The sequence below is a fragment of the Alligator mississippiensis genome, chromosome 1 (assembly GCF_030867095.1).
Source record: "Alligator mississippiensis isolate rAllMis1 chromosome 1, rAllMis1, whole genome shotgun sequence".
NCBI lineage: Eukaryota > Metazoa > Chordata > Crocodylia > Alligatoridae > Alligator > Alligator mississippiensis.
In genome coordinates, this window is record NC_081824.1 from 153,568,111 (window position 1) to 153,590,976 (window position 22,866).

The 22,866-nt window shown below is 41.7% G+C and overlaps 1 protein-coding gene across 1 annotated transcript in view; it reads right to left on the reverse strand.

Annotated features, from left to right (window-relative positions):
• Positions 1 to 22,866, reverse strand: part of NID1 (nidogen 1) — a 96,662-nt gene that overhangs the window by 48,142 nt on the left and 25,654 nt on the right. Inside the window, exons 7-11 of the mRNA XM_006258185.4 lie at positions 22,431 to 22,631; positions 19,410 to 19,655; positions 17,601 to 17,744; positions 9,096 to 9,224; positions 887 to 1,030 (exon numbers count right to left, since the gene is read on the reverse strand). Of these exons, the coding sequence (XP_006258247.1) occupies positions 887 to 1,030; positions 9,096 to 9,224; positions 17,601 to 17,744; positions 19,410 to 19,655; positions 22,431 to 22,631 (864 nt within the window). The remainder of the gene's footprint in view (positions 1 to 886; positions 1,031 to 9,095; positions 9,225 to 17,600; positions 17,745 to 19,409; positions 19,656 to 22,430; positions 22,632 to 22,866) is intronic.

Below are 22,866 nucleotides of genomic sequence, written 5' to 3' on the forward strand. Positions count from 1 at the left end.
GCCAGTTCAGAGTTGCAGGTACAGGTTTCCCTCGCTTTATGCAGGTTCTGTATGTGCGAATTCACTCTTATGCGATGACCCTTTTTATACTAAAAATTCGTTATATGCAAGGTAAATTCACTCTTATGTGATCGGTGTATTGGAAGCCTGCAGTCAGCTGCTTTGTGCAGTGCATTGTGGGAGTGATGTGCACCAAAATATAGTCTCCTGTGTGGATCTGTGTTCCTTGCTCATTGTCTGCAACATGTGTTTCTGTAGTTGCCAATCCCATTATGATAGTGCCCTGTGCTTGTGTATACTGTCTGCTGTTGGCGAGTACCAAAATTGTCTTGTAAAAGTGGTAGAAATGGGTCTGGGGGTCAGTACAGTCGAGGTCTTGGAATGTATCCCTACTTGTTCACTGTAAAATGGGTTCCCTTTGTGCAAATTTGAGTTATGAGCTGTTTTCCAGGAATGCATGTATCGCATAAAGCGAGGGAAACCTATATAGTGCACTAGATTCAGATGAAAACAACTTGTATAATTCTATATTGATCTACATCAACTAAGGAACTGATCTTAGGTCACCATAACTTTAAAACTGTTTAAGACTTCTGCAACTTTTGTAACACACCAGGCTGCTTATCTACTGCACCTATGTTTATCTCTTACCAGTTACAAAATGACAGAGTAAGGGGGTTGGAAGGAACAATTTAGAGACTGAAGTGTGTTTGTCAAGTGACCTGTCAATCAGGACATTTAAAATCAGTCAGCTATTTAAATTAGAACCAGCTAATATATGGTGAAACAAAACCCACATTGATATCTGTTGACTTATTGGCACCTACAGGGATCAGCAAACTTTACAATAAACAAAACGAGCACATCAATAAATGGCACTACACACCTACACAGGCACGTCCATCTCCAGAGAAGCCAGAGAGACAGGAACAGATGAAGGAAGACCCACCAACATATGTACACTGGGCACGCTGAGGAATATCACAGTTGTGCGTGCCTGCCAGGCAATGGTTTATCACATGTTCGATTGCTGTAGGTTAGATGCAAACAATTCATAAAATGAAATTTGAATGTATAAAGTTTCCTTTTTCCTTAACAACTTGCATCTGGAGATAACTTTCAGAGAAAAAAAATTTTTTTTAGAGGTCAGTAAACAGAAAGGAAACTTAATTTTATTTAGCGCTCTAAAAATCTATGCAGGCCAGGGCCATTTTATAAATTAAAGACCTGATCATGCAAAGCACCTTAAAGGTTTGGGCCAAAAGCTTGCTGATATACAAACAGGGATCCTAACACTTAAGGGATTTTTTTCCCTTTATGTAAGGAAATCCTGGCTGCCAAGAAGTTAAGAAAATGGCCCTGCGTGGGCTTTTTACATGTTGGCTGAACTAGCAGTTCATTGTACTGGGAATGATTTACTATCCTGCTAAAATAACCCACATATGACCCAAGATTGTCATCACTTGGCAACAGAAAGATACTCTGTCTCAGGAGGCACATATGTTTTTAAATTAATGGAGAGAGGCTTGGGATATCTGCAGGGGCTTGGTAAGACCCCACAGTTTTTCAGATTTTCTGTTATTACACCATCTACTTACAATGGCATCTACTACCACATTACCTACCTTGGCTGCATGTATTGGACACACACATATTTGTGGGGATGAGGATTTTTTTTTAAATGTTATTATTAACATGTAAAATTTTGGGGGATGTCTTTGCCCTGGGTGGCATTTCTCATGGCTCTTCCCACTCCCACCTGTTATGCTTAAGGAGCAGAAAGAGATAACTTGCAATTTAAAAGTCCCAAAAATAAAACTAAAGGTTTCTCATGGTCTAAATATTTGATTCTGCAGGCTGTATTTCCCTAATAGTGTTTCAACTGCTGCTGCAACCCTGCTCCAGCAGTCTATCCTCCAGTGGGTCTGTATTGCGAAAGACAGGGAGACTGCAAAGCTTGGATTGCTGCTGTCCCAGCAATGTACTGAGGAACATCAAGATAGTATCAAGAGAAAACAAGATCCATGAAGAGAGTCACTTTCTCAGCTTTTCCAAATGGGGAGCCCCAGCAGACGGCAAAGTTGGAATGATTCAGAAGATTTGTTCTGCTCTGTGAAAATAAGCTGAATCATAGAACTATGACCATAAGGCACTATGTACTCTGGGCTCCTAAGCTTCAGCCAGTAATACAAGAACAATCCCTACTTTCAGCTCTTTCCCCATGCAATTTATGGGTCAAAGAAGCAGTATGAAAAAGTTGCTATTTCAGAAAAGGCAGTTCAGACTGTTGGTCTCACAGACCGTCACAGGAGCACAATGAAATATAGGAGCCTTCCCTTCAAATGGGGAAGGAGGAAACAAGGAAAGAGGCACCAGATGTATTTTTGTCCTTCAAGAAAAATCATTTCACTTTTCTCTCCAGTCCTGCGCCCTTCAGAATGCACCTTTACCATGTCTTTCAGAGAAAAAAGGGAGCAAATCAGGAATCAGCTGAGGAAGAATTTGCCAAGAAGTATGCATCAGATGTGCTACAAGGATAAAACTTATTGAGGGGACAGCAGACTGAAGGTGGTGTCACCAGGTGGGGAAAAGGGTGGAAAAAGTTAAGAAGAAAGCACTGCATTCAAAAGATATTACAAACAAAAATCCTTGTCTCTTGCATACCTCTTTCAATATCTCATCCTAACCCAGTTGGGAGGAGAAGGGACAATGGGAGGATAGGTGTAAAGAGACAGAGTTTCAACATCATGGATAAAGGCAATCACTTGGTTCCACTGTTTGACAACCCAGGGGAAGATCAGAGTATCATGCAGAAGGAAGTGAATGACTTAAAGGGCTGGAGAAACAACACAATGGGATGAACTTCCTTTGCATTTGATTTTTGACTTCTTGAGATCTGAAACATATCCACTATCCCAAAGAACCCACACAACACTAAAGATGGGGAAAATTCAACATGAACAAAGCGTGCCCCCAGCGGCTGGGGGGGGAAGGCTGCACTGGCAGCAGTGGGAGCGCGGTGGTGGTAAGTGTGGAGCTCCCGCACATGCCACTGACACTGTTGGGGGGGGGGCAGGCAAGCACCTGCAGGTGCTGCCAGAAGTGGTGGCAGCAGCCAGCGCCAATCGTAGACCACCCACAGATGCAGCCGGCAGTGTCAGTGGTGGGGTGGCAAGTGGCGACTGCCCGCAGGCGGTGGCACCTTTTTGTAAGGGGTGCACGGCCACGCCCAGGGGGGTGCACATGCACCCACGTGCCCTATGCGTCGACCCTGAAATTCGACATAGAAAATTATCCTGTATTTAAAAGTTAATCACTTTTAACAAGTCCTGCACTAACTTCTTCAAACTTTGCCAGCCACCACAGAAATTAAACATTTGCAATTTTATCAAAAACCTGAGAGCAAGAAAATCTTTCTGTAGGCCTAGATAAGGATCTGCCTAATTATATATTCTAAGATTCATGTTCCCACCAGGCAGAGATTGAAATAACCAAATATGTAAAGAAGAAAAAATTTCATTAAAATGAATCTACCAAGTCAAATTATTAATTGAAAGTTTTCACCAGCTACTTGACATTATCATGGCTTAAAATAATTTTCCACAAATCCTTGAGACTGAGATTGCCTAAAATGTTCTGACAGATTTTTTTAAAAATTCACTTCAATTAATTTCCTTCGGGTAAGATCTGGTATGAACTTCAAGACTGCCATCTGCCTCCAGGAGAAGTCGGGTTAACTGGTTTTAACTTCCACTCAATATTATGCAAGTAAGAGCATTACTTTGAAGACACTATGCTGAAAATATATGAACCCCCTTCCCCAGATATGAATTCTCCCTCTTCCCATCAGCTATTGCTGAAGAAAAGTGAAAGAACTGTCTTTTATAGTCCCTAACATGTATATAAGCTTTTTTTTTTTTACAAATTAAAAACTTGCAAAATAAAATATTACCAGGGCAGCAAGCAGGCCTCTTGAACATAGGTGTTTGAGTCCCTTTCAAAGAATTGAAATACCATGTTCCAGCCACATGGACTGTAACTAGCTCATCTTTAGACTTCCCCCACAGTACATGGCTCAGAAACAGAGGCCTGTCCCCGAGTAGGAGCAATGTACTGAGATGGTTTACAACTGGAACAAGATTAAACTGCCTTAAAAACTGGGGATGTGACATGAGATGGCATGTTAGCAATCACTCCAAATTTTTCTCCCTTGCAAGTTTGAATTTCATTAATGTTTTCAATCTACAGATCAAAGTAACTGATAAGTAGGAGGCAAAGGTGAAAACCAAAAAGAGCTACTTTAAAATATAAACTAGAATGAACTACAAGAAAAACTACAGAATTTGATCCCCCTGCTATCCAACCCAGGGACTTTTTACATGCTCCCTAAAATCCACAAACAAGAGAACCCAGGCAGACCAATAATATCCAACCATGAAACCCTAACTGAGGAAATATCCAGTTACACCGAATCCATCCTAAAACCTTTTGTTACCCAAAGAGCGAGTTTTGCCCAAGTTACAACAACAGACTTTCTATGAAAACTTAAAAACACAGACCACCTTCTCAGCAACACCCTCCTAGGCTCCATGGAAAGTATCCGCTCATATACCAACATCCCACACTGGGATGACATCCAAGCCTGCCTTATATATCTACAAGAACAAGATTACAACTCAGAGTACAGACCTCAAGATATTATTGAACTTAAGAGCTTCATCCTCTCACACAACAACTTCACTTTCAATAATGAACATTTCCAGACCATGGGCAAAGCTATGGGCACTAAAATGGTCCCACGTTTTGCCAACCTTTTTATGAGCCACCTAGAAGAATTCCTCAAGGATTGCACCATCAAACCCATGCTATACCTAAGATATATAGATGACATCTTCATCAATTGGGCTGAAAGCCTGCGAACTCAGATTGATTTCCATAACAAATTCAATAATCATCATCCCTCCACCAGACTGTCTCTTGAATACTCCAGCACCAATATTTCCTTTTTAGACACTACGATCACTATCCAGAATGGTAAAATACAAACCACCATATACGAGAGACCCACGGACCAACATACATATCTACGCAAAACCAACAAATCACCCTAAACACACCAAGAAAACTGTAATATACATCCAAGCCCTCCGAAACCACCAAATTTGCATTGAGGAGAACACCCAAGATTGTCACCTTGCAAATCACAAAAGGGCTTTCACCCAACAAGGACACTCCTCCAGAGAGATAGATCACACTTTAGAAAGAGCCACCCAGATACCACATGAAGAATTTTTGCAGTACAAAATGAAAATCCCCACGAATTGCACATCATTAATTATGACATACCAACCTTCCCTGGAACCTATATGGAAAATCCTCAAACAATTACTACCCACATTATAAAAAGACCCAATTCTTAAAGAGTTCTTTCCAGAACCACCCTCCAACCTTAAACAAGCACCAAACCTCACCAACCTCATCACCAGAAGCAAACTTCCTATGGCCTGAAGCACACTGAATGGATCCAGACCATTTCAGGACAAGAAAAGTAAAACCTGCCAACACATCTCCACCACTCCTACAATAGCTACATCCCACAACAGAGCCATCACCATTCCTGGATCTTACATCTACACCTCCAGAAATGTAATATCTCTCATGCAGTGCATTGAATGTCCTGATGGAAAATACATAGGAGAAACCAAACAAGAATGGCATAGCAGAATGAATGCACAACGAAAATCTATCAAAGACAAAAATTCCCAATACCTGTGGGTGCACACTTCTTACAAGAAAACCACTCTCTCTCCAATCTCTCACTTCTAATCCTCAAAGAGAATTTACAAAACATCTTTTGTAGATAAGCCTACAAACTTCACTTCATAAATCTACTGGATACAAAAAATCATGGACTAAATATAGACATTGGGTTTATGCTACATTATAACCAGCCTGCCATCCGATGACCCCAGGTAACCTCTCTACATTGTACCAGCTAAATTCTATCATCAAGTCAACATTCCCCTCTTTGTTGCCCCACCTACATATTTCACACCTATTGTCTCCTGTCCCCTGATTTTCCCTGCCATGCATTTGCATTTTCACAGACCTGCATGTTGCATATTGGTTTACACTTCTATTCCACCCAAGAGAGAACACAAACACCATCAGGCTCTCCTTATGCCTGAAGAAGGGTGTTTGTGCCCAACAGCTTGCAAAGAACAATTTTTCCAACTATTTACTTGGTCTAATAAAAGATATCACATTTACCCCAAGAACCTTTTCTGCCTGTGTCCTTAGATCAATCCGGCTATAACCAACACTCCCGAATTTAAAATACAGCATTTACCTAGATTTACACTCAAAGTTCAGGGCAATTTAGTTGAGTGAATCTTAGCTGCCAAGATAATATTTTATTTTAATAAAGATAAAGAATACTGTGGTCATATAATCATAGAAAAGCAGGGCTGGAAGGGACCTCCAGAGGTAATTTAGCCCCCTGCTTGAAGTAGGGCCACTCCTATCCAAACCATAATCTAAACTCTATATAAGAGATCTGTGGGTTAAAAGAATTCTAGGTGCTTCACAAATGTTGGTAGCTATCTTTCTCTCCATTTGAGATGGCTCCCAAAAGGAAAAAAGAAAAAGGTTAATGCCCTTTGATCTTTATGATGGCTAAAAAAAGTGAAGAAAGGAAGGCCTCAATTAGATATACAAAAAATATGACAAATAGGGAAATGTACAGCAAAACAATCTCAGTTAGAAATGAAGTGTTAGGTATTAATATAAAAAGCTACAGATATCAGAGACAAATCTGTGACTGGGAAGACTATCTTATGAACAAAGCAAAACCTAGCAATAATAGAGGCCTATTCCTAGAGAGAGATGGTAAAACTCATGAATGATGTGTACCCCTGGCGGCTGGAGGGGGCACAGTGGCGGGAGCACAGTGGTGGTGGTGGGAGCACAGCAGCAGTAAGAGGGACCTCCCGCAGACACTGCTGGTGCTGTTGGCGGCGGGGGTGGGGGTGATGAGCAATGACCAGGGGTCAGCGATCACCCACAGATGCCACTGGCAGTGTCGGCAGCAGCCAGCGGTGATTGTGGATTGCCCGCAGATGCCACCAGTGCTGTCAGTGGCGGGGTGGCGAGTGGCGACTGCCTGCAACCGCCATCAGTGTTGGAGCCTTTTTGTAGGGGGCACTACCATGCTCAGGGGGTGCATGCGCACCCGTGTGCACCCCCTACACGTCACCCCTGGTAAAACTAATAGAAGAAGGAAAAAAGTTGAATGGAATACACAAGGTATTTGTGTATTCCAATGATATATGCCTAGTAGGAGAGGAAATGCTACAAAAGAACACAGGGATTATAGAATCAAATGCTAAATAAACTGGGCTTCCTATCAATGTCAGCAAGACTAAATACATGATCACATCCAGAAATAAATCTCAAGAGCACAGTAAAATAAGGATAGGGAATAACAATGTGGAAGAGGTAGAGAAATTTAAATAAGTAGGATATAATACATATTCAATGAGGATAATCAAATAAGGAATCAAGGAAAGAATTTACAGTGCTAACATATGCCTGTTGAGCCTGGATAAAATAATATGATCATGGAAAAATTTCAAGGAACCTTAAAACCCAGCTTTATAGCACAATTGTTGAACCTGTCTTTTTATACAGATGTGAATCCTGGACCATGGCAAAGGAAAAAATTAAAAAGGCTACAAGCATTTGAAAACAAAGTGCTAAGGAAAATATTTGGTGTGGTACAAGGAAATGGACTATAAAAAGAAGACATAATCAGAAGCTTGAGTACCTTTACAAAAGACCTAATGTCTTAAGATTGATAAGATCACAGAGAATGAAATGGGCACGGCATATCATGAGGACTGATAGGAGAAGACCCATAAGGCAGATTTTGGAAGCTGAGGTGGAGGGTATCAGACCTCAAAGTAGACCAAGGCATGGATGGGAAGATAAAATAAAAACTGATCTTCTACAAGGTGGAAGGAAATTGCATACAAGATAGCAGGAGATGGAAAGCCTTAGTTAAGGTGGCTGGCTAGCTATAGGCCCTTGAGGCCTGTGAGATAGAGTGTGAGAGAGAGAGAGAGAGAGAACGATTCAGAAACAGCAGAAAAGTCTTGGATAAATAGACCTGTTCTATATTTGGAAGGTTTCAGAGGAACCTACTCATACCCTGGAAGGAAGATAAAGTAATTTATAGTCTAGTTACTGAGGATGATGTTAACTAACTAATAAACACTTTTGAGTCAGCTGGTATATGTCACTTGAATCTAAAAGTTGGCAAAAGAGATTTCTAACAACTGATGTTATGTTTTAATATGTCTTGAAATCCTGGGGGAATTCTAGGGGACTAACAGTGCTCCAATATACAGGAAGAACAAGCAGGATGAACTGGGTAAATAGAGGACAGTTAGCCTCACACCAACAGTGACATAATAATGGAAAAGCAGATATGGGTTTTAACTGATAAAGAGTTACCATGAAGGTAAGTATATCTTGTCAAATGAACTTGATTTTATTATCCAAAGATATTATAAAATTAAGTTGATGTAATCTGTAGATGTAATCTACTCAAAACTTTTGTGAGGCACTTTACTGAGTACTGCAGGACATTCCAATTAAAATCACTCTACAATAGCAATAAATGATTAAGAACTGATTAACTGTTAGATTTCAAAAAGTGGCTGTCCATGAGGAATCATTTTCGAGTGGGGATGCTTCTAGTTCTCCTTAGAGCTTTAGCTAAAAAAAAGTTATGGCTCAAGTTGTCAGTTCAAGATAGGAGGTAACTGGATGAAAACTAAGGTCCTTTGATATTCAGAGGGTCTAAATAAGGTAATTTAACAATTCCTTCTGCCTTTAATTATGAAGAAAAGGACATAAGCTCAATTGTTTGAAAATATTTTCCCCAACACTGTTAAGCCACTTTTCCAAAGGAATGAGTCAATGGCAGAAGCAGGAATAGGGCTCAGGAGATCTGAGCCCTATATTCTATACAATGGGCCATACCATGCAAATATGGCAGTATATGAATTTAGAGATGCTATAATTCAACTTACCCACACAACTCCGCCCATCAGCTGAAAACTGATAGCCATCAACACACTCACATCGGTAAGTTCCCGGTTGGTTATTACAGACTGCATTGCTGCCACATACAGTTGGTTGCTCTGAGCACTCATTAACATCTAGAGAGTTATAAAGATTCTAGTTATAAAGATATGCACAATATACATTCTGAAAACAAGAGCAATGTACAACTGTTACATTATAATGACCTATTCAAAAAGGTTGCCATAGCAGGACAAATTAATCTTAAAAAAATGCACCATCACTCTTGTTAAAAAATTCCAAATAGAGAATCAATAAAGGCTTTTTCCTAATTAGAGACACATGTACACAGCGGTAAAGTGTATCATTACACTAAGGTGTAGAACATATCAACATTTCCTAAAGTAACCTTAAATATGGTTTCAAAATAAACTATATTTCTGTGGTCCAGATATGTGGTATATAGAAATACTAATGCTAGAAGTTTATTACTTCTGGAAAAACTAGATTACTACTGAAAGTAACTGACAGAAAACACAAATTCAAAAACTAAAATAGACTAAGACCAAATTAACTTCTGCCACATGGCATCTATAGGTTAACTGAACTCAGCATGTGGAGGACGTATAGGCCAAGGATACACATTACACATAAACTGGTATAAGCAATTGGAAACACATTTAAACTTGTAACAGAACAGAAGTGCAGCCCACATAAACTGGTTTCAAAAGGGTCAAACTGGGTTTAAGATAAACCTGGATGGATGTCATATGCGATGCAAAGGGGGTACACACGGGTGCATGTGCAGCCCTTGAGATTGGCCATGCCCCCCCTGAGAGAAGTGCCGGCAGCACTTCCGGGTGTGTTAATGGCACTTCTGGTTTTGCTGCTGGCACTTCTGCTGGTGGCAGTGACTGGCCGCTGGGGGACCTCCCTGGTCAGCAATTGGCTGCTGGGGGACCTCCCCCCACAGCCGGCAATTGGCCACTGGTACCCCCACAGTATTAGGAGGCACCAGTCACCCATGGTGGATGTAGTTATCAGACTTAACTGATTTAGGTTAAACTGGTCTATCAAACTTCTATCCCAGACCCCCTCCTGACTCAAGTTACCTTGCAGTCCCCCTAGCATCCCAGGATGCTTTGCGGCTCCCTGCAACCCTGCTCTTGCAGGGTGGCCTGCTGCAACATGGGTCACACACTACTGCTCCGGCCCAGTGTGTAGCTGGCCCCACCCCTGGACTATCACGGAGCCACCCACACAGCTCCTCTGCCTAGCTGTGTCTCCCGGCAGCATACAGCTCAGAGTAGGCAGTGTGGGGGAGGAGGGGAGAGACGCTTCATACAACCAGGTCTTATGGCCGTCTAGTCAGCAGAAACTGATACAGACAGCCATGAGATTTCTAATGAGACCTGTGATATGATGGAGGGACTCAATTATGAGCAAACCCAAATAAAATATGGTGCTATAGCACCTTACCATGATTTAGCTTTGTCAGTCTAATAAAATATTTCATGCCAAGATATCCAATAAAAATGGGTATTTACTTTTTCCTTAAGTTGTACATTAAGCTGCAAAGTCCTGTGAAATACTTAAAAAGTAAGATCTTAGATAATTGGAATGTTACACACAGCTGAAGAGCAGAAAGACAGTGCTTCTTAAAGCTGTAATTTCAAGTCAGTTTTTGTATATATGGTTCTAATGACTTCTACCAGTATTTTTTTCAACATAGTAAGATAGTAAAATGGGCTGTTTAAAATGAAACTAGGGTTTAGCTTCCAATTCTTCATGCATTTCAGAAAATTAACTTTTAGAGGACTCCATCATTCATGATTTTTTAGAAGTAGGTAGAAGTTTAGTAAATTTGCTTGAGCCACTTCACACATCTACACAAGACCTAACATTGCCGTAGCAAACAAACCATGACCCCGCTGCTATGTTGCTGTAGTGACGTAGCATTTTAAAATAACTGTGTGCTGCCAGGACTGCGCAGTAGTTGTAGTAGTACCTGATAAAGCAAGTACTAAATGACTGCGCAGTACCAAATGCACAGTCAGGGGCACATGTAGATGTGCCCACTGAGTATTACTGAAACATATTCTATCCAGTTATTAAATGAGAGAGGTGAGGTGCAAGTTTTTAAAATTACATAAACATACATGTAGTAAACTCTGGGAGTAGAAAAATTCTTATCAAAGCCCCTCAGCCTGAGAAACCTAAAATACCTTCTGATAACTGCCTCTTTCCTCTTTTTTTCTCCCAGTAACTAGTATTTTAAGAGACTGCCCCAGGTTAACATTTTGGAGAAATGGAAAAATTGACAATTACATTAAAGTCAATATTCATCCATAGTTATAAATACCACATTGCTATATTCACAATACCACATTCATTTCCTTTTTTAAAGTACTATTTTAGTAAACATATGCTTTACACTGGTGAGGATATCAATTTACTAGTGATTTACACAGATGAAGAGTTCTGTGTCCCCATCCAGCCTCTTCGCAAAGCTTTGGAGGCATAGCTGGAACTTTTAAATTATTTATTAAACCTATTCCCTATTCCTTTTTAAACAGCTAAATTGAGATTGCTTTAAAATGAAATCCAAAAAAGCACGGTAATCCCTACAGAGTATCACATCCTCTCTCTCTCTCTCTATATATATATACACACACACACATACATATACTATATACAGTATATAGTATAATATATAGTACATATATATCCCTGCAGAGTATAACAGAATCATAGAAAATTAGGGTTGGAAGGGACCTCAGGAAATCATCTAGTCCAACACCCTCAAAGCAGAACCATTCCTAACTGGATCACTCCAACCAGGGCTTTGTCAAGTCAGGTCTTAAAAACCTCCAAGGATGGAGATTCCACCGCCTCTCTAAACCCGTTCCAGTGCTTCACTACCCTCCTAGTGAAAAAATTTTCTTAATATCCAACTAAAACTTCCCTTGCTGCAACTTGAAACCATTGCTCCTTGTTCTGTCACCTGCCACCACTGAGAACAGTCCAGCACCATGCTCTTTGGAACCCCCCTTCAGGTAGTTGAAGGTTGCTATTAAATCCTGCCCCCCCCCCGGTCTTCTCTTCTCTACACTAAATAAGCCCAGTTCCCTCAGCCTTTCCTCCTACGTCACGCGTCCCAGCCCCCTAGCCATTTTTGTTGCCTCCACTGGACTCTCTCCAACTTGTCCACATCCTTTCTGTAGTGTGGGGAGGGGGGGACAAAACTGGACACAGTACTCCAGATGTGGCCTCACCAATGTCTAATAGAGGGGAGTGATTATTCTCTTCTATCTGCTGGCATGCACCTACCAATGCAACCCAGTATGCCATTAGCCTTCTTGGCAACAACGGCACACTACTGACTCATATTCAGCTTATATACTATAACTCCCACTATATCCTCCAGGTCCTTTTCAGCAGAGCTGCTGTTTAGCCAGTCAAATCCAAGCCTGTAGCAGTGCATGGGATTTTTCTGTTCTAAGTGCAGGACTTTGCACTTGTCCTTGTTGAACCTCATGAGATGTCTCCTCCCAATCCTCCAATTTATCTAAGCCACTCTGAATCCTAGACCTACCCTCCAGAATATTTACGATTCCCCACAGCTTGGTGTCATCCGCAAACTTGCTGAGGGTACACTCCATTCCATCTTCCAGATCATTAATGAAGATGTTGAACAAAACTGGCACCAGGACAGACCCCTGGGGCACTCCACTTGATACCAGCTGCCAACTACACATTGAGCCATTGATCACCTGTTGAGCCCAATGATTCAGCCAGCTTTCTATCCACTTTACAGCCCATTCATCAAGCTCATACTTCCTTATCTTGCTTGTAAGAATGCTGTGGAAGACCATATCAAAAGCCTTACCAAAGTCAAAGTATATCATATCAACTGCTTTCCCTGAATCCACTGAGCAAGGCATCTCATTATAGAAGGCAGTCAGATTGGTCAGGCATGACTTGCCCTTGGTGAATCCATGCTGACTATTCCCAATTACTTTTTTCTCCTCCAAGTGCTTAGAAATGGATTCCCTGAGGACCTGCTTCATGATTTTTCTGACAACTGAGATGAGGGTGACTGGTCTGTAGTTCCCTGGATCCTCCTTCCCTTCTTAAAGATGGACACTATATTTGCCCTTTTCCAATTGTCTGGGACCTCCCCTGATCATCACAAGTTTTGAAAGATAATGGCCAGTGGCTCTGCAATCTGCAGTCAGCCAACTCCCTCAGCACCCTCAGATACCTTGCATCTAGCCCCATGGACTTGCACACAGCCACCTTTTCTAAATAGTCCCTAACACATTCTTTCACCACTGTGGGCTGGTTACCTTCTCCCTAAACTATGCTGCCTGAAGCAGCAGCCTGGGAGCTGACCTTGTCTGTGAAGACCAAAGCAAACAAAAGCATTGAATATTTCAGCCTTTTCCTCCTCATCTGTCACTAGGTTGCCTCCCCCATTTAGTAAGGGACCCACACTTTCCCTGACCTCCCTTTTGTTGCTGACACACTTGTAGAAACCCTTCATGACCCTTGCTAGCTGCAACTCCAATTGCACTTTAGTGTTCCTGATTTCATCCCTACATGCCCAAGCAATATTCTTATACTCCTCCCTAGTCACCTATCCAAGCTTCTACTTTTTGTAAGCTTCCTTTTTTGTTTAAGCTCACTGCAGAATTCTCTGGTAAGCCAAGCTGGTCACCTGCTATATTTGCATTATAACATCTAATTATATAGTGTAGTATATAATACAGTACAGGATAGTATATAGGTAGAATATAGACTGTGCTATACTATAAATAGTACTGTATACTATACTGTACTGTATTCTACTGAGATGGAACCGAATGACAACTCATTTACATGGGAGATGGGACAGCACCTTCATTAGCATTCAGGATGGAGAACAGAGAGTCCAAGGCTAGGACCACACTGAACTCTGGGACCAGAGAAGCAGGGGAGCACTGTATGATAGGGGATCCCTCAGGGTAATGCCATCCATAGCCAGGAGTGATCAGTTCCTATTATCCAGCATATGAGCCATCATTTACTCATAAACAAACCTAGTGCTCTCCCTTGAGCCATTGTTAGTTCTCTACAAAAACCCCTAGCAAAGCTCAAGTTTCTGTCCTGGTGCTTGGATCCAAAAGCTGCACCAGTTCCACTCCTTTGCTGCCTGGAATCCCTCCACTGGCCACGCTGAGGGCTCTGCCTGTCTGCAAACTCCAACAAACACCGGGGAACCTTGACTGGTTCAAGCTGCGTTGAGTGGTGGTCTCTCTCTCTGACTCCAGGAACCTGACTTTTGCTTTCTTACTCCAGGCACAGCTTTCTAAACCTGACTTTTGCTTATCAAACTTGAGCTAGACTTTCCCAAATACCTAACTGAAACTACGTAGTATTGTAACTGTTTATTTGTCTCTCTTGTATGGCTATTACTACTGGCATCATCATAAGTTCATATTCCTGGCAATAAAAAACTTTTATGGTCAAGCTGGTTGCTATACTCTCTGTCTGAACCTCACTTACTCTTCCTTCCCCTTGACCTCCCCATTTGCTTTGCAGCAACATTCTTTTACCTAAGCCAAAGATCCCTGCAATGCCCAAAACTATGGTGGGGTCTGCTCATTAAGGGAGTTACTACTAAGACCATCGTAACAAGAAATTGGGACGTGCCACATTTTGAGGAGCACGAGGGTATCAGATTAAAGTGCTGATCGGACCTAGCCTGCTCAGACGTACTGTGTTAGTGTGTGTGTATGTGTGTCTAACTGCATTTATTATTGTCCTGCTGAAATAAGGGATAAACTGAGTTCGAGGCACATGAGGGTGTCAGCCTGTCAATGCTGAATAACCCAGCCTGACTCAGCTGGGCTCTGTTAACCCATATGCCTGTGTCTGACTGCATTTTATTGTTGCCCTGATGAACTGAGTTCAAGGCATGTGAGGGTGTTAGCCTGACAATGCTGAGTAACCTGGCTTGGCTCAGGCATGTCCTGTTAATCCGTGTGTGTGTATGTGTGTATGTTTGACTGATTCGGTGGTTGGAGGAACCCAGCCCCACTGAAACTGAGTCCTGCAAGATAGCTCCACTGGGGGTGAGGACTCACAGAAGGGAGAGATACAGCTCCATATAGAAACACAAGTAACACAAGCAGCACACTGATAGAATTACAGACCCCAGAAACATACCTCTGATAAATGAGCACACCCCAAAGTGATGGGCAAACCTCGTAACACTGTAGTTTTTGACACTTGCACATAGCCTGAGATTCAGCATAACACATGCTTGTCTATTGGACATGCTCAGCAGGTTGTGCTCTGGCCAAATGGTTACCTGTGGTAGAACAGAACTGCCTAGGCAATGTGTGCAATGCAGGGCAAGCCCCAGAAGTTAAAACACAACTCACAGGGGTTAGACAGAGGAGGTGGGCTCTTCCACCTTTCAGCTCAACAACCTAGTACTTTGGAACATCCTCATTTATATCTTCTACTTCTCAGTACACTGCTCTGACCTCCAGACCATGCCCTAGGCATTACGCTCTCCAGCCCTTCTCTCATAAGCTGGCCCACTGGAAAGTTGAGAGGGAGGTATGTGAACCCAGGAAGAAGGGCTGAAAGCTGGATGTGTGGCTCAGTGAGACAGTTGCTACCCTAGGAGGGAGGGAGCTCTGGGTTTTCAGCTGGTGTTCCACTCGCATTAACCCAGAAATTTTTCCCAGTGCTGCTTATCCAGTGAATATGAAATGCAAGGGCAGGGCTGGAGAACGTGTACTTAGAACATTTCAGGGAGAAGCAAGAGATGCTTTTCAAACTGCATCTGGGAGATCTGATATAGAGAGGCTGGACCTCCTGCTTCCTGGGCAAGTGTATCAGCTATTGAACTAAGTTGGGGTGGGGAAAGTACGGCCCACAGGCCATATCCAGCCTGCAAACTGAACCTGTCTGGCCCACTGACTGCCACCAGGAGCCTGAGAAGGGAGAGTTGTACCCCGTGCTGCTCTGTTCTGCCACAGCCAGGACCTGGACAGGCCGCACAGTACACAGACTCTCATTGCAGCAGGTGGGTGGGACGGCTACTCGATGCACTGCATCATGCCCTGTCTCACGCGGGCCTAGCTGCTGGCAGCTTCAGTACCAGGACCACACAGCACCAGCAGGAAGTGTGGGGGAAGGATGGGGGGGCAGAGGAGTTTGCACACTGTGTAGCCTGGTCCGGCACTGACTGTGGCAGAGTGGAGTGGTGCAGGACACAGCTGTCCCTTCTCAGGCTCCCAGCAGTGGCCAGTGGGCTGGATAGGAGCAAATGGCATCTCCCTGCCCCCCCACCTTTCCCCACTGCTCAACAGAACTAATTAAATGGCCCTCCAGCTCAAATAATTGCCCACCCCTGGGAGGACACTTGAGCACAGAATCCCAAAATGTGCTCCAGTGCCAAAAACTGCAGTTACACAGCTACACATTTGCCACTAAGACATACAAAGAGTAAACAGGATCTGGTCCTAACTGTTGTAATGGTATCTGCTAAACTCAATTGTGTTGGCTATTTAGATGTGACCAAAGTCATCAAGAACTCTAGCCTCTTTTGTGCCATAAAACCATCTCTTAAGTTATTCCTTCTCTCAGAGATAGCAGCTGATTTGCAAGTTAATTGTTAATATTTTGTTTTGGTTTAGCATTTCTATTCCCCCACAGTAAATTTATATAAAGTTGTGTAAAGGCAATGTATCATTTTGCAAGTGATTTCTTGGTACAAAAGAATTCATTTAGCATCAGTGAGGAAAATCCAACCATTATTTTAATTGCATGACAAGGAAAAATATGTTTTCTAAATAATGTAGTTTTATTAATCTCCAGGCAGACCCTCAAACTGGCATCTACTAAGTATTGACCACTAAATAATCTAAAGAGGCCCAAAGTCTGCTGAAGTCAATGAAATGACCTTTATTTGCTTTAATGGGCTATGATCAAGACCACTGTCTGCTTTAGGTTGTCTAAAGTATGTAGAAAATACCAGTTTTTCTTGCATTGTGCATTATTTGTAGGATTGGAGACAAAATCAACTCTTTGGCTCTTGAAAAGCAAAAACATTTTAAATGTCTGGTCTTTATTACAAAGCATTTGTATATACACATGAGCAAAGAAAGAGGGGAAAAAAAGTTAATATTTTAAAAATTATTTCCTCTCCCACTGTGACTTTTTTACACTGAAAAGAGAGAGAACAGAGGCCAACCTATTACCACTGTTACTTGTTTGTAGCATAGTTGTACTCAAGGCTACAATCTGTTTCACTGCATTAGGCATTGTAAAAATACATGCTAAGGGAGTCTCGCCTTGAGAGCTATGGAAAAAATTACTAGCAAGTTTTGTCATGCCCTCTTTTAGAGATTTACAACAGAAATGTGTTAGTTTGGACTGTTAAAATGTTCATGGATATTACGAATACAAAGCAGAACATATGAAAGCCACCACTGATGCACAGAGGTTGTTCATACCGTAACAAAAACGTCCATCTCCCTGGAAGCCTACAGAACATTCACAGGAGAACTGGTTTCCTGTTCCTGGGCGACATACTGCGTTGCTATCACAATCATGGCTATTGGTGTAGCAAGGATTCCGGTTAATATCAGCAGAACCATCTGTCAAGAGAAACATTATTAAACCACAGAAGCAGCTAACATGAGCTCACATTAAATGTAACTCTCTCAGATTTCCATCACTGATATAGTGCCTTTTAAAGACTATCAAAAAATAGTCTTTAAAGGGCTGTCCCCGTCACAACATTTAACATTAGGGCTAAAGAAGGCTGCTTGCACCGGGAGAGTGCACAGAAAGGGAAGGCATGTCTGCACCCATTGTGCAGTTTGTGGTGCTGCAAACCTCTTTGTGGGACTGCAAACTGCACACAGCAAACATGAAAATGCGCCCTGTACTGCAAATTTGTATGTTGGGGCCAAAATTTGCTATTGAGATTATCTGGTAGCAAAAAAGAAACAAAAACACCAGCACAAAAAGTGGCGCAATGCACGTTCAACAAGCATGCACAGGCATACACAGAAGCCAGGCCATGCAGAGCAATATTCTTGCTGCCAGTCAGACCTCTATGCTGCCTGACTTGTGCCCCTGCTGCTCCAGGCCACTAGGCAAGACTGCTGAGGCCAGCACTGGTGCTGGCCCCAGCCTCCAGCTCTGCCTGGCTGAAGAGTTGGGAGGAGCTGAACAAATTGTTCTGCAACAAAGTGCGCATGCAGGGGTAAGCACTGCAGCAATCTGTGCTGCTGCAAACACATGCCCCTGCATGTGACCATTAGGAAGGAGGGAACACACAAGTGATACGATATAGCACTAGTGATATGACAACCACAGATAAAGTCCTCAAACATGACAGCACAGAAACTTCCCTAGAATGTCTACAATAGAACACAGCTACATTTTAAATGGGACACAGATGACCCTTTTACATGGAAAAGCCCAAAACAAATTACGCACATATTAAAAAAGGTGAAGCCAAATGACTTGCAGAGTCATCTTCCAGCCCCCTGACTCCCTAAGCAGAGCTGTAAGAGATCATTTATTTTTAAGTAATTGAGGAGGCCTGTTCTACCTTTTTCTTTGTTGCCAAAAATAAACAGATGACCTCCTGTACTCACCTAATATCCATTTTTATATTACTCCTTCAAACACACCTAATTTTATCTTATACAGAGAATTCAGCTACCTGATCATCATAGTTGACCAAGCTTATTACGAAACTTTCCAGAAAAAGAAACCTTAACGAGAGCCATAACATCATTTGACATTAATGAAACATTTTGTACGAATGACTGGCTCCAAAGATGAAGTACTATGACTGGCTGGAAGATGAATCTTAAAAATTAGCCTCATTCTAGTACTTTTATTTCATCTGGATTCAGAATGTAAAGCAACATATTACTGAAAGAACAAATTCATTTAAAGATAAATGTACAGAAGGTACTGAAATCTGTGGGTGAATTGGTAAGGAAGAAAATTCAAATGGGAGTTTTTAAAGTAACTTAGGCAGCTAAGCACCCAAATCCTGCTAAAATTCAGTAAGGGAACAGCATTACAAGAAGTCTCTAGTTGACCCTTAAAAAGCAAACAAAAACCCCAAAAAAACAAAAACCTGCACACACGTACATTTCTCCCTCTGATGAGCATCTCACATTCAAAGTACATAAATGAAACTATATAATTTTCTTAATTACCATTCAAGTAATACAAGTAAAAATCAAATCCTTCTCATACCCAAAAGAGGAAAGAAAGAATTACCACTATACACATACCACTAACTGGGCCAATGGAGTTGCTCATAGCATAACGTAGAATTTGTTCATCTTTGTTATACAGTACAAAAATGCTGTCCACTGATAGCTGCTGTGTCGCAGAAACAGGATGATGCGAGTCATCATGGATACATTCATCAAATGAGATGGTCTGTCGCCACTGGTAGGCAGCAGTGTAGCTGGAAGAAGAGCCATCTCTTTCTGGTGGCGTCACTGTGTATTCCCTGGTAGATGATGAAGTGATCACTGAAACACAACGAATACCAGACTGAGAAGAAAGGAAAGGGAGAGAACACCACCCATTTCCTTTTGCAGCCATGAGCCAAATGCAGGATAAAATTTAGCATAATTTGATAGAGCAGCAGCTTTCTATTTCTAAGGTATGGAACAAGTTTCACATGGCTTTCGCTTTTATTTTGTCTTCATGTACCAAAGTTTTAAGTAATACATTATATATTTATCTGCATACAATTTAGTAAGTTTTACCTTGTACAGTACATAGGACACAGAGAAAAGGCAAATTCAGTTTAGGACGCAAAGGCTGTTTGCAGATGTTAAAAGCAAACAAACAAACAAAAATGCTCTTTACTGAAAGAAGTAACCGGCTCCGCAGCATCTGTATAGATTGTGTGCTTCAGGGAGGCTTTTTGGCACTTTTATCTAATAGCTGATTGAATCAGCTATTAGATAAAAGCATGAAAAAATCCCCACTAAAGTGTCCGATCTATACAGATGTTGGACAAGCCGAGTTCAACTAATGTGATGCCTCTTCTAGGCATGCAATGGGCTCTGATGGGAGCATGCCAAATTTAAAGTGCTGGGTTTTTTTATTTCCCATATCTGCAAGCAGCCAAAAGGACTGGTATGGGACAAAGCATGTGGTAAAGTTAGCCTCAAAAGGGCTAGCTGGGACTTCACTGCTATTGTTACCCTTGCTAACTAGAAGAAACTACCAGAAGCATGATAGCACATGCTCCAATCACACCTCTAGTTTGCTTTGCTTCTACAAAGAGTGTAAAGAGAAAGAAAAAAGCTGCTCTGAAAACAGATGAAATGGACAGCAAGTCATGATCAGGCAAGGCCTCTTAGCAGGTGTATTTGTTTAATTTCTGGGAAAAAGAAGTAGGAAGAGGAGAAAAGATGGCCCAAAAACCTGATAATGCAATAAAGAACCTTTTGCTTCCATATTGGACAGGATGAACGTGTCAGTGACAGATGATTGTTGCTATGAGATAGCTGGTCAGTGATATGCGAGTGGACTTAATAGTAAGTAACAAGATTTATTGCTTTTTATCAGTATATCTGTCATTTACAAAAACAGCTCAGTAGCATTAACCACATTTTGCAGATGAGGAAACCAAACATAATGAGATAAAAGGATTTGCCCACAGCAATCAATTAGTCATAGAATCCTAGAAAATTAGGGTTAGAAGGGGCTTTAGGCGGTCATCTAGTCCAACTCCCTGCTGGACCACTCCCAACTATATCATCCCAGACAAGAAGGCTATCATCTAGCTGGGTCTTAAAAACCTCCTAGGATGGAGATTCCACAACCTCTGGGTAACCTGTTTCAGTGCTTTACTAACCTCCTATTAAGACAGTTTTTTCTAATATCCAACCTAAATTTCCTCTACTGCAACTTGAAACCATTGCTCCTTGTTCTGTCATCTGCCACCACTGAGAACAGTCTAGCTCCATCCCCTTTGGAATCACACTTCAGGTATTTAAAGGTTGCTATTAAATCCCACCCTCAGTCTTCTGTTCTCCAGACTAAATAAACCCAGTTTCCTCAGCATCTCCTCCTATGTCATATGCCCCAGCCCCCTAACCATTTTCACTGCTCTCCACTGGACAGCTTATTGTTCACAGTAACCCCCAGGCCCTTTTCAGCAGAGCTGTTGCTTTGCCAGTCAGCCCCCAGCCTGTACTGGTGCATAGGACTGTTCTGTCCTAAGTGACGGACTTTATACTTCTTCTTATTGAACCTCATGACATGATTTCTTTTGGTCCAGTCCTCCAATTGTCTAGGTCTCTCTAGCCCTACCCTCCAGCATATCTACTACTCCTCCCAGCTTAGTGTTATCTGCCAGGTCACTGATGAAGTTACTCAACAAAACCAGCCCCAGGACTGACCCCTGGGGCACTCCACTTCATACCAGCTGCCAATTAGACATTGAGACATTGATTACTACCCTTTGAACCTGATGACCCTGACAATTTTATATCCACCTAGCCATTAGTTGTATTGAAAACTTCTGGGTGGGGGTTTTAGTGGTGAATTACAATTTTGAAAATATATTTAAAGTAATGTATAGATGAGTACAGGAGTAAGCTATACAGCCTTGGATACAATATTGAGTACCTGGTATTTTGGGGTTCTCTGTGCTAAATTTCTGCATGTTTCAATGCTGTGATCATGAGATTTCTTTTGGTCCAATCCTCCACTGTCAAGGTCTCTCTGAATCCTAGCCCTATACTCCAGTGTATCTACTAGTCCCTCCTGCTTGGTGTCATTACTTAGGCCAGTGACTAATAAGTGAACTCAGGTCTCCGCTTTCTCCATTATGTCACTACAAGTATGGAGGTTTCCATTCTGTGTTTACTGGATAACTGTGTGTTTGGTAAAAAGATCCATATTAACTGGCATGGTGGGTGGTAGTCACAGAAAAGAGACCAACAAGGGGTGCCTTTAGGGATGCCAAACCAGAGCGTTTTATAACCATGCAATTCATAGAAATGTTAACTAACTCAAACAAAAAAAGATTATGAGAATACAATTTCCAGGCAAACAAGCCAGAAGTACTTTAACAAAAACAAAACAAACAAACAAACAAAAAAACCCAAGAAACCCAACAACCAAGTCAATGCAGTCAAAAGTATACCATTTTCATGTTGTTATTTCTAGCAGTCAAAGTATACGATATTAAAGAACAATATTTAAAATAAGAATGGACGATATCTTTCAGACTGTCCTCTATATTGCCTGAGGACCTTGGACTATTTAATCATGTTGCTTCTTACCAGATGTAGAAGAATGATAGAGCTCAGTGTATGGCTCTATGTGAACTGATGCACCAAATGAGATCTCAGGAATTCTACCCTCCATTTCTGTGCTGATTGTAAGATGGCCATGCTCATCAATTCCGTTGAACTTCTGCTTGATAACCAGCTTCTCATTATTGCCAAGGAAGATAACTTCAGCTTGTCGTGTAAACTCACCACCTAAAAAACAATTTCAGTTACCTCGACCTAGTCTGAATGCCTCCAATCAAATTGTTGCCCCAACCCCTCATAAAAACAGTAGTAAGTGTTTTCTACACAAAATACTGAAAAATCTTCTAATAGAAAACAACAGCTGAACTATATATAGAAATTATTGCTACAGATACGGTATCTTACTTAATGCACAATAAAAAAAAACCTGCACTTTTCTTTAGTACTAAAAGCATGAACTACA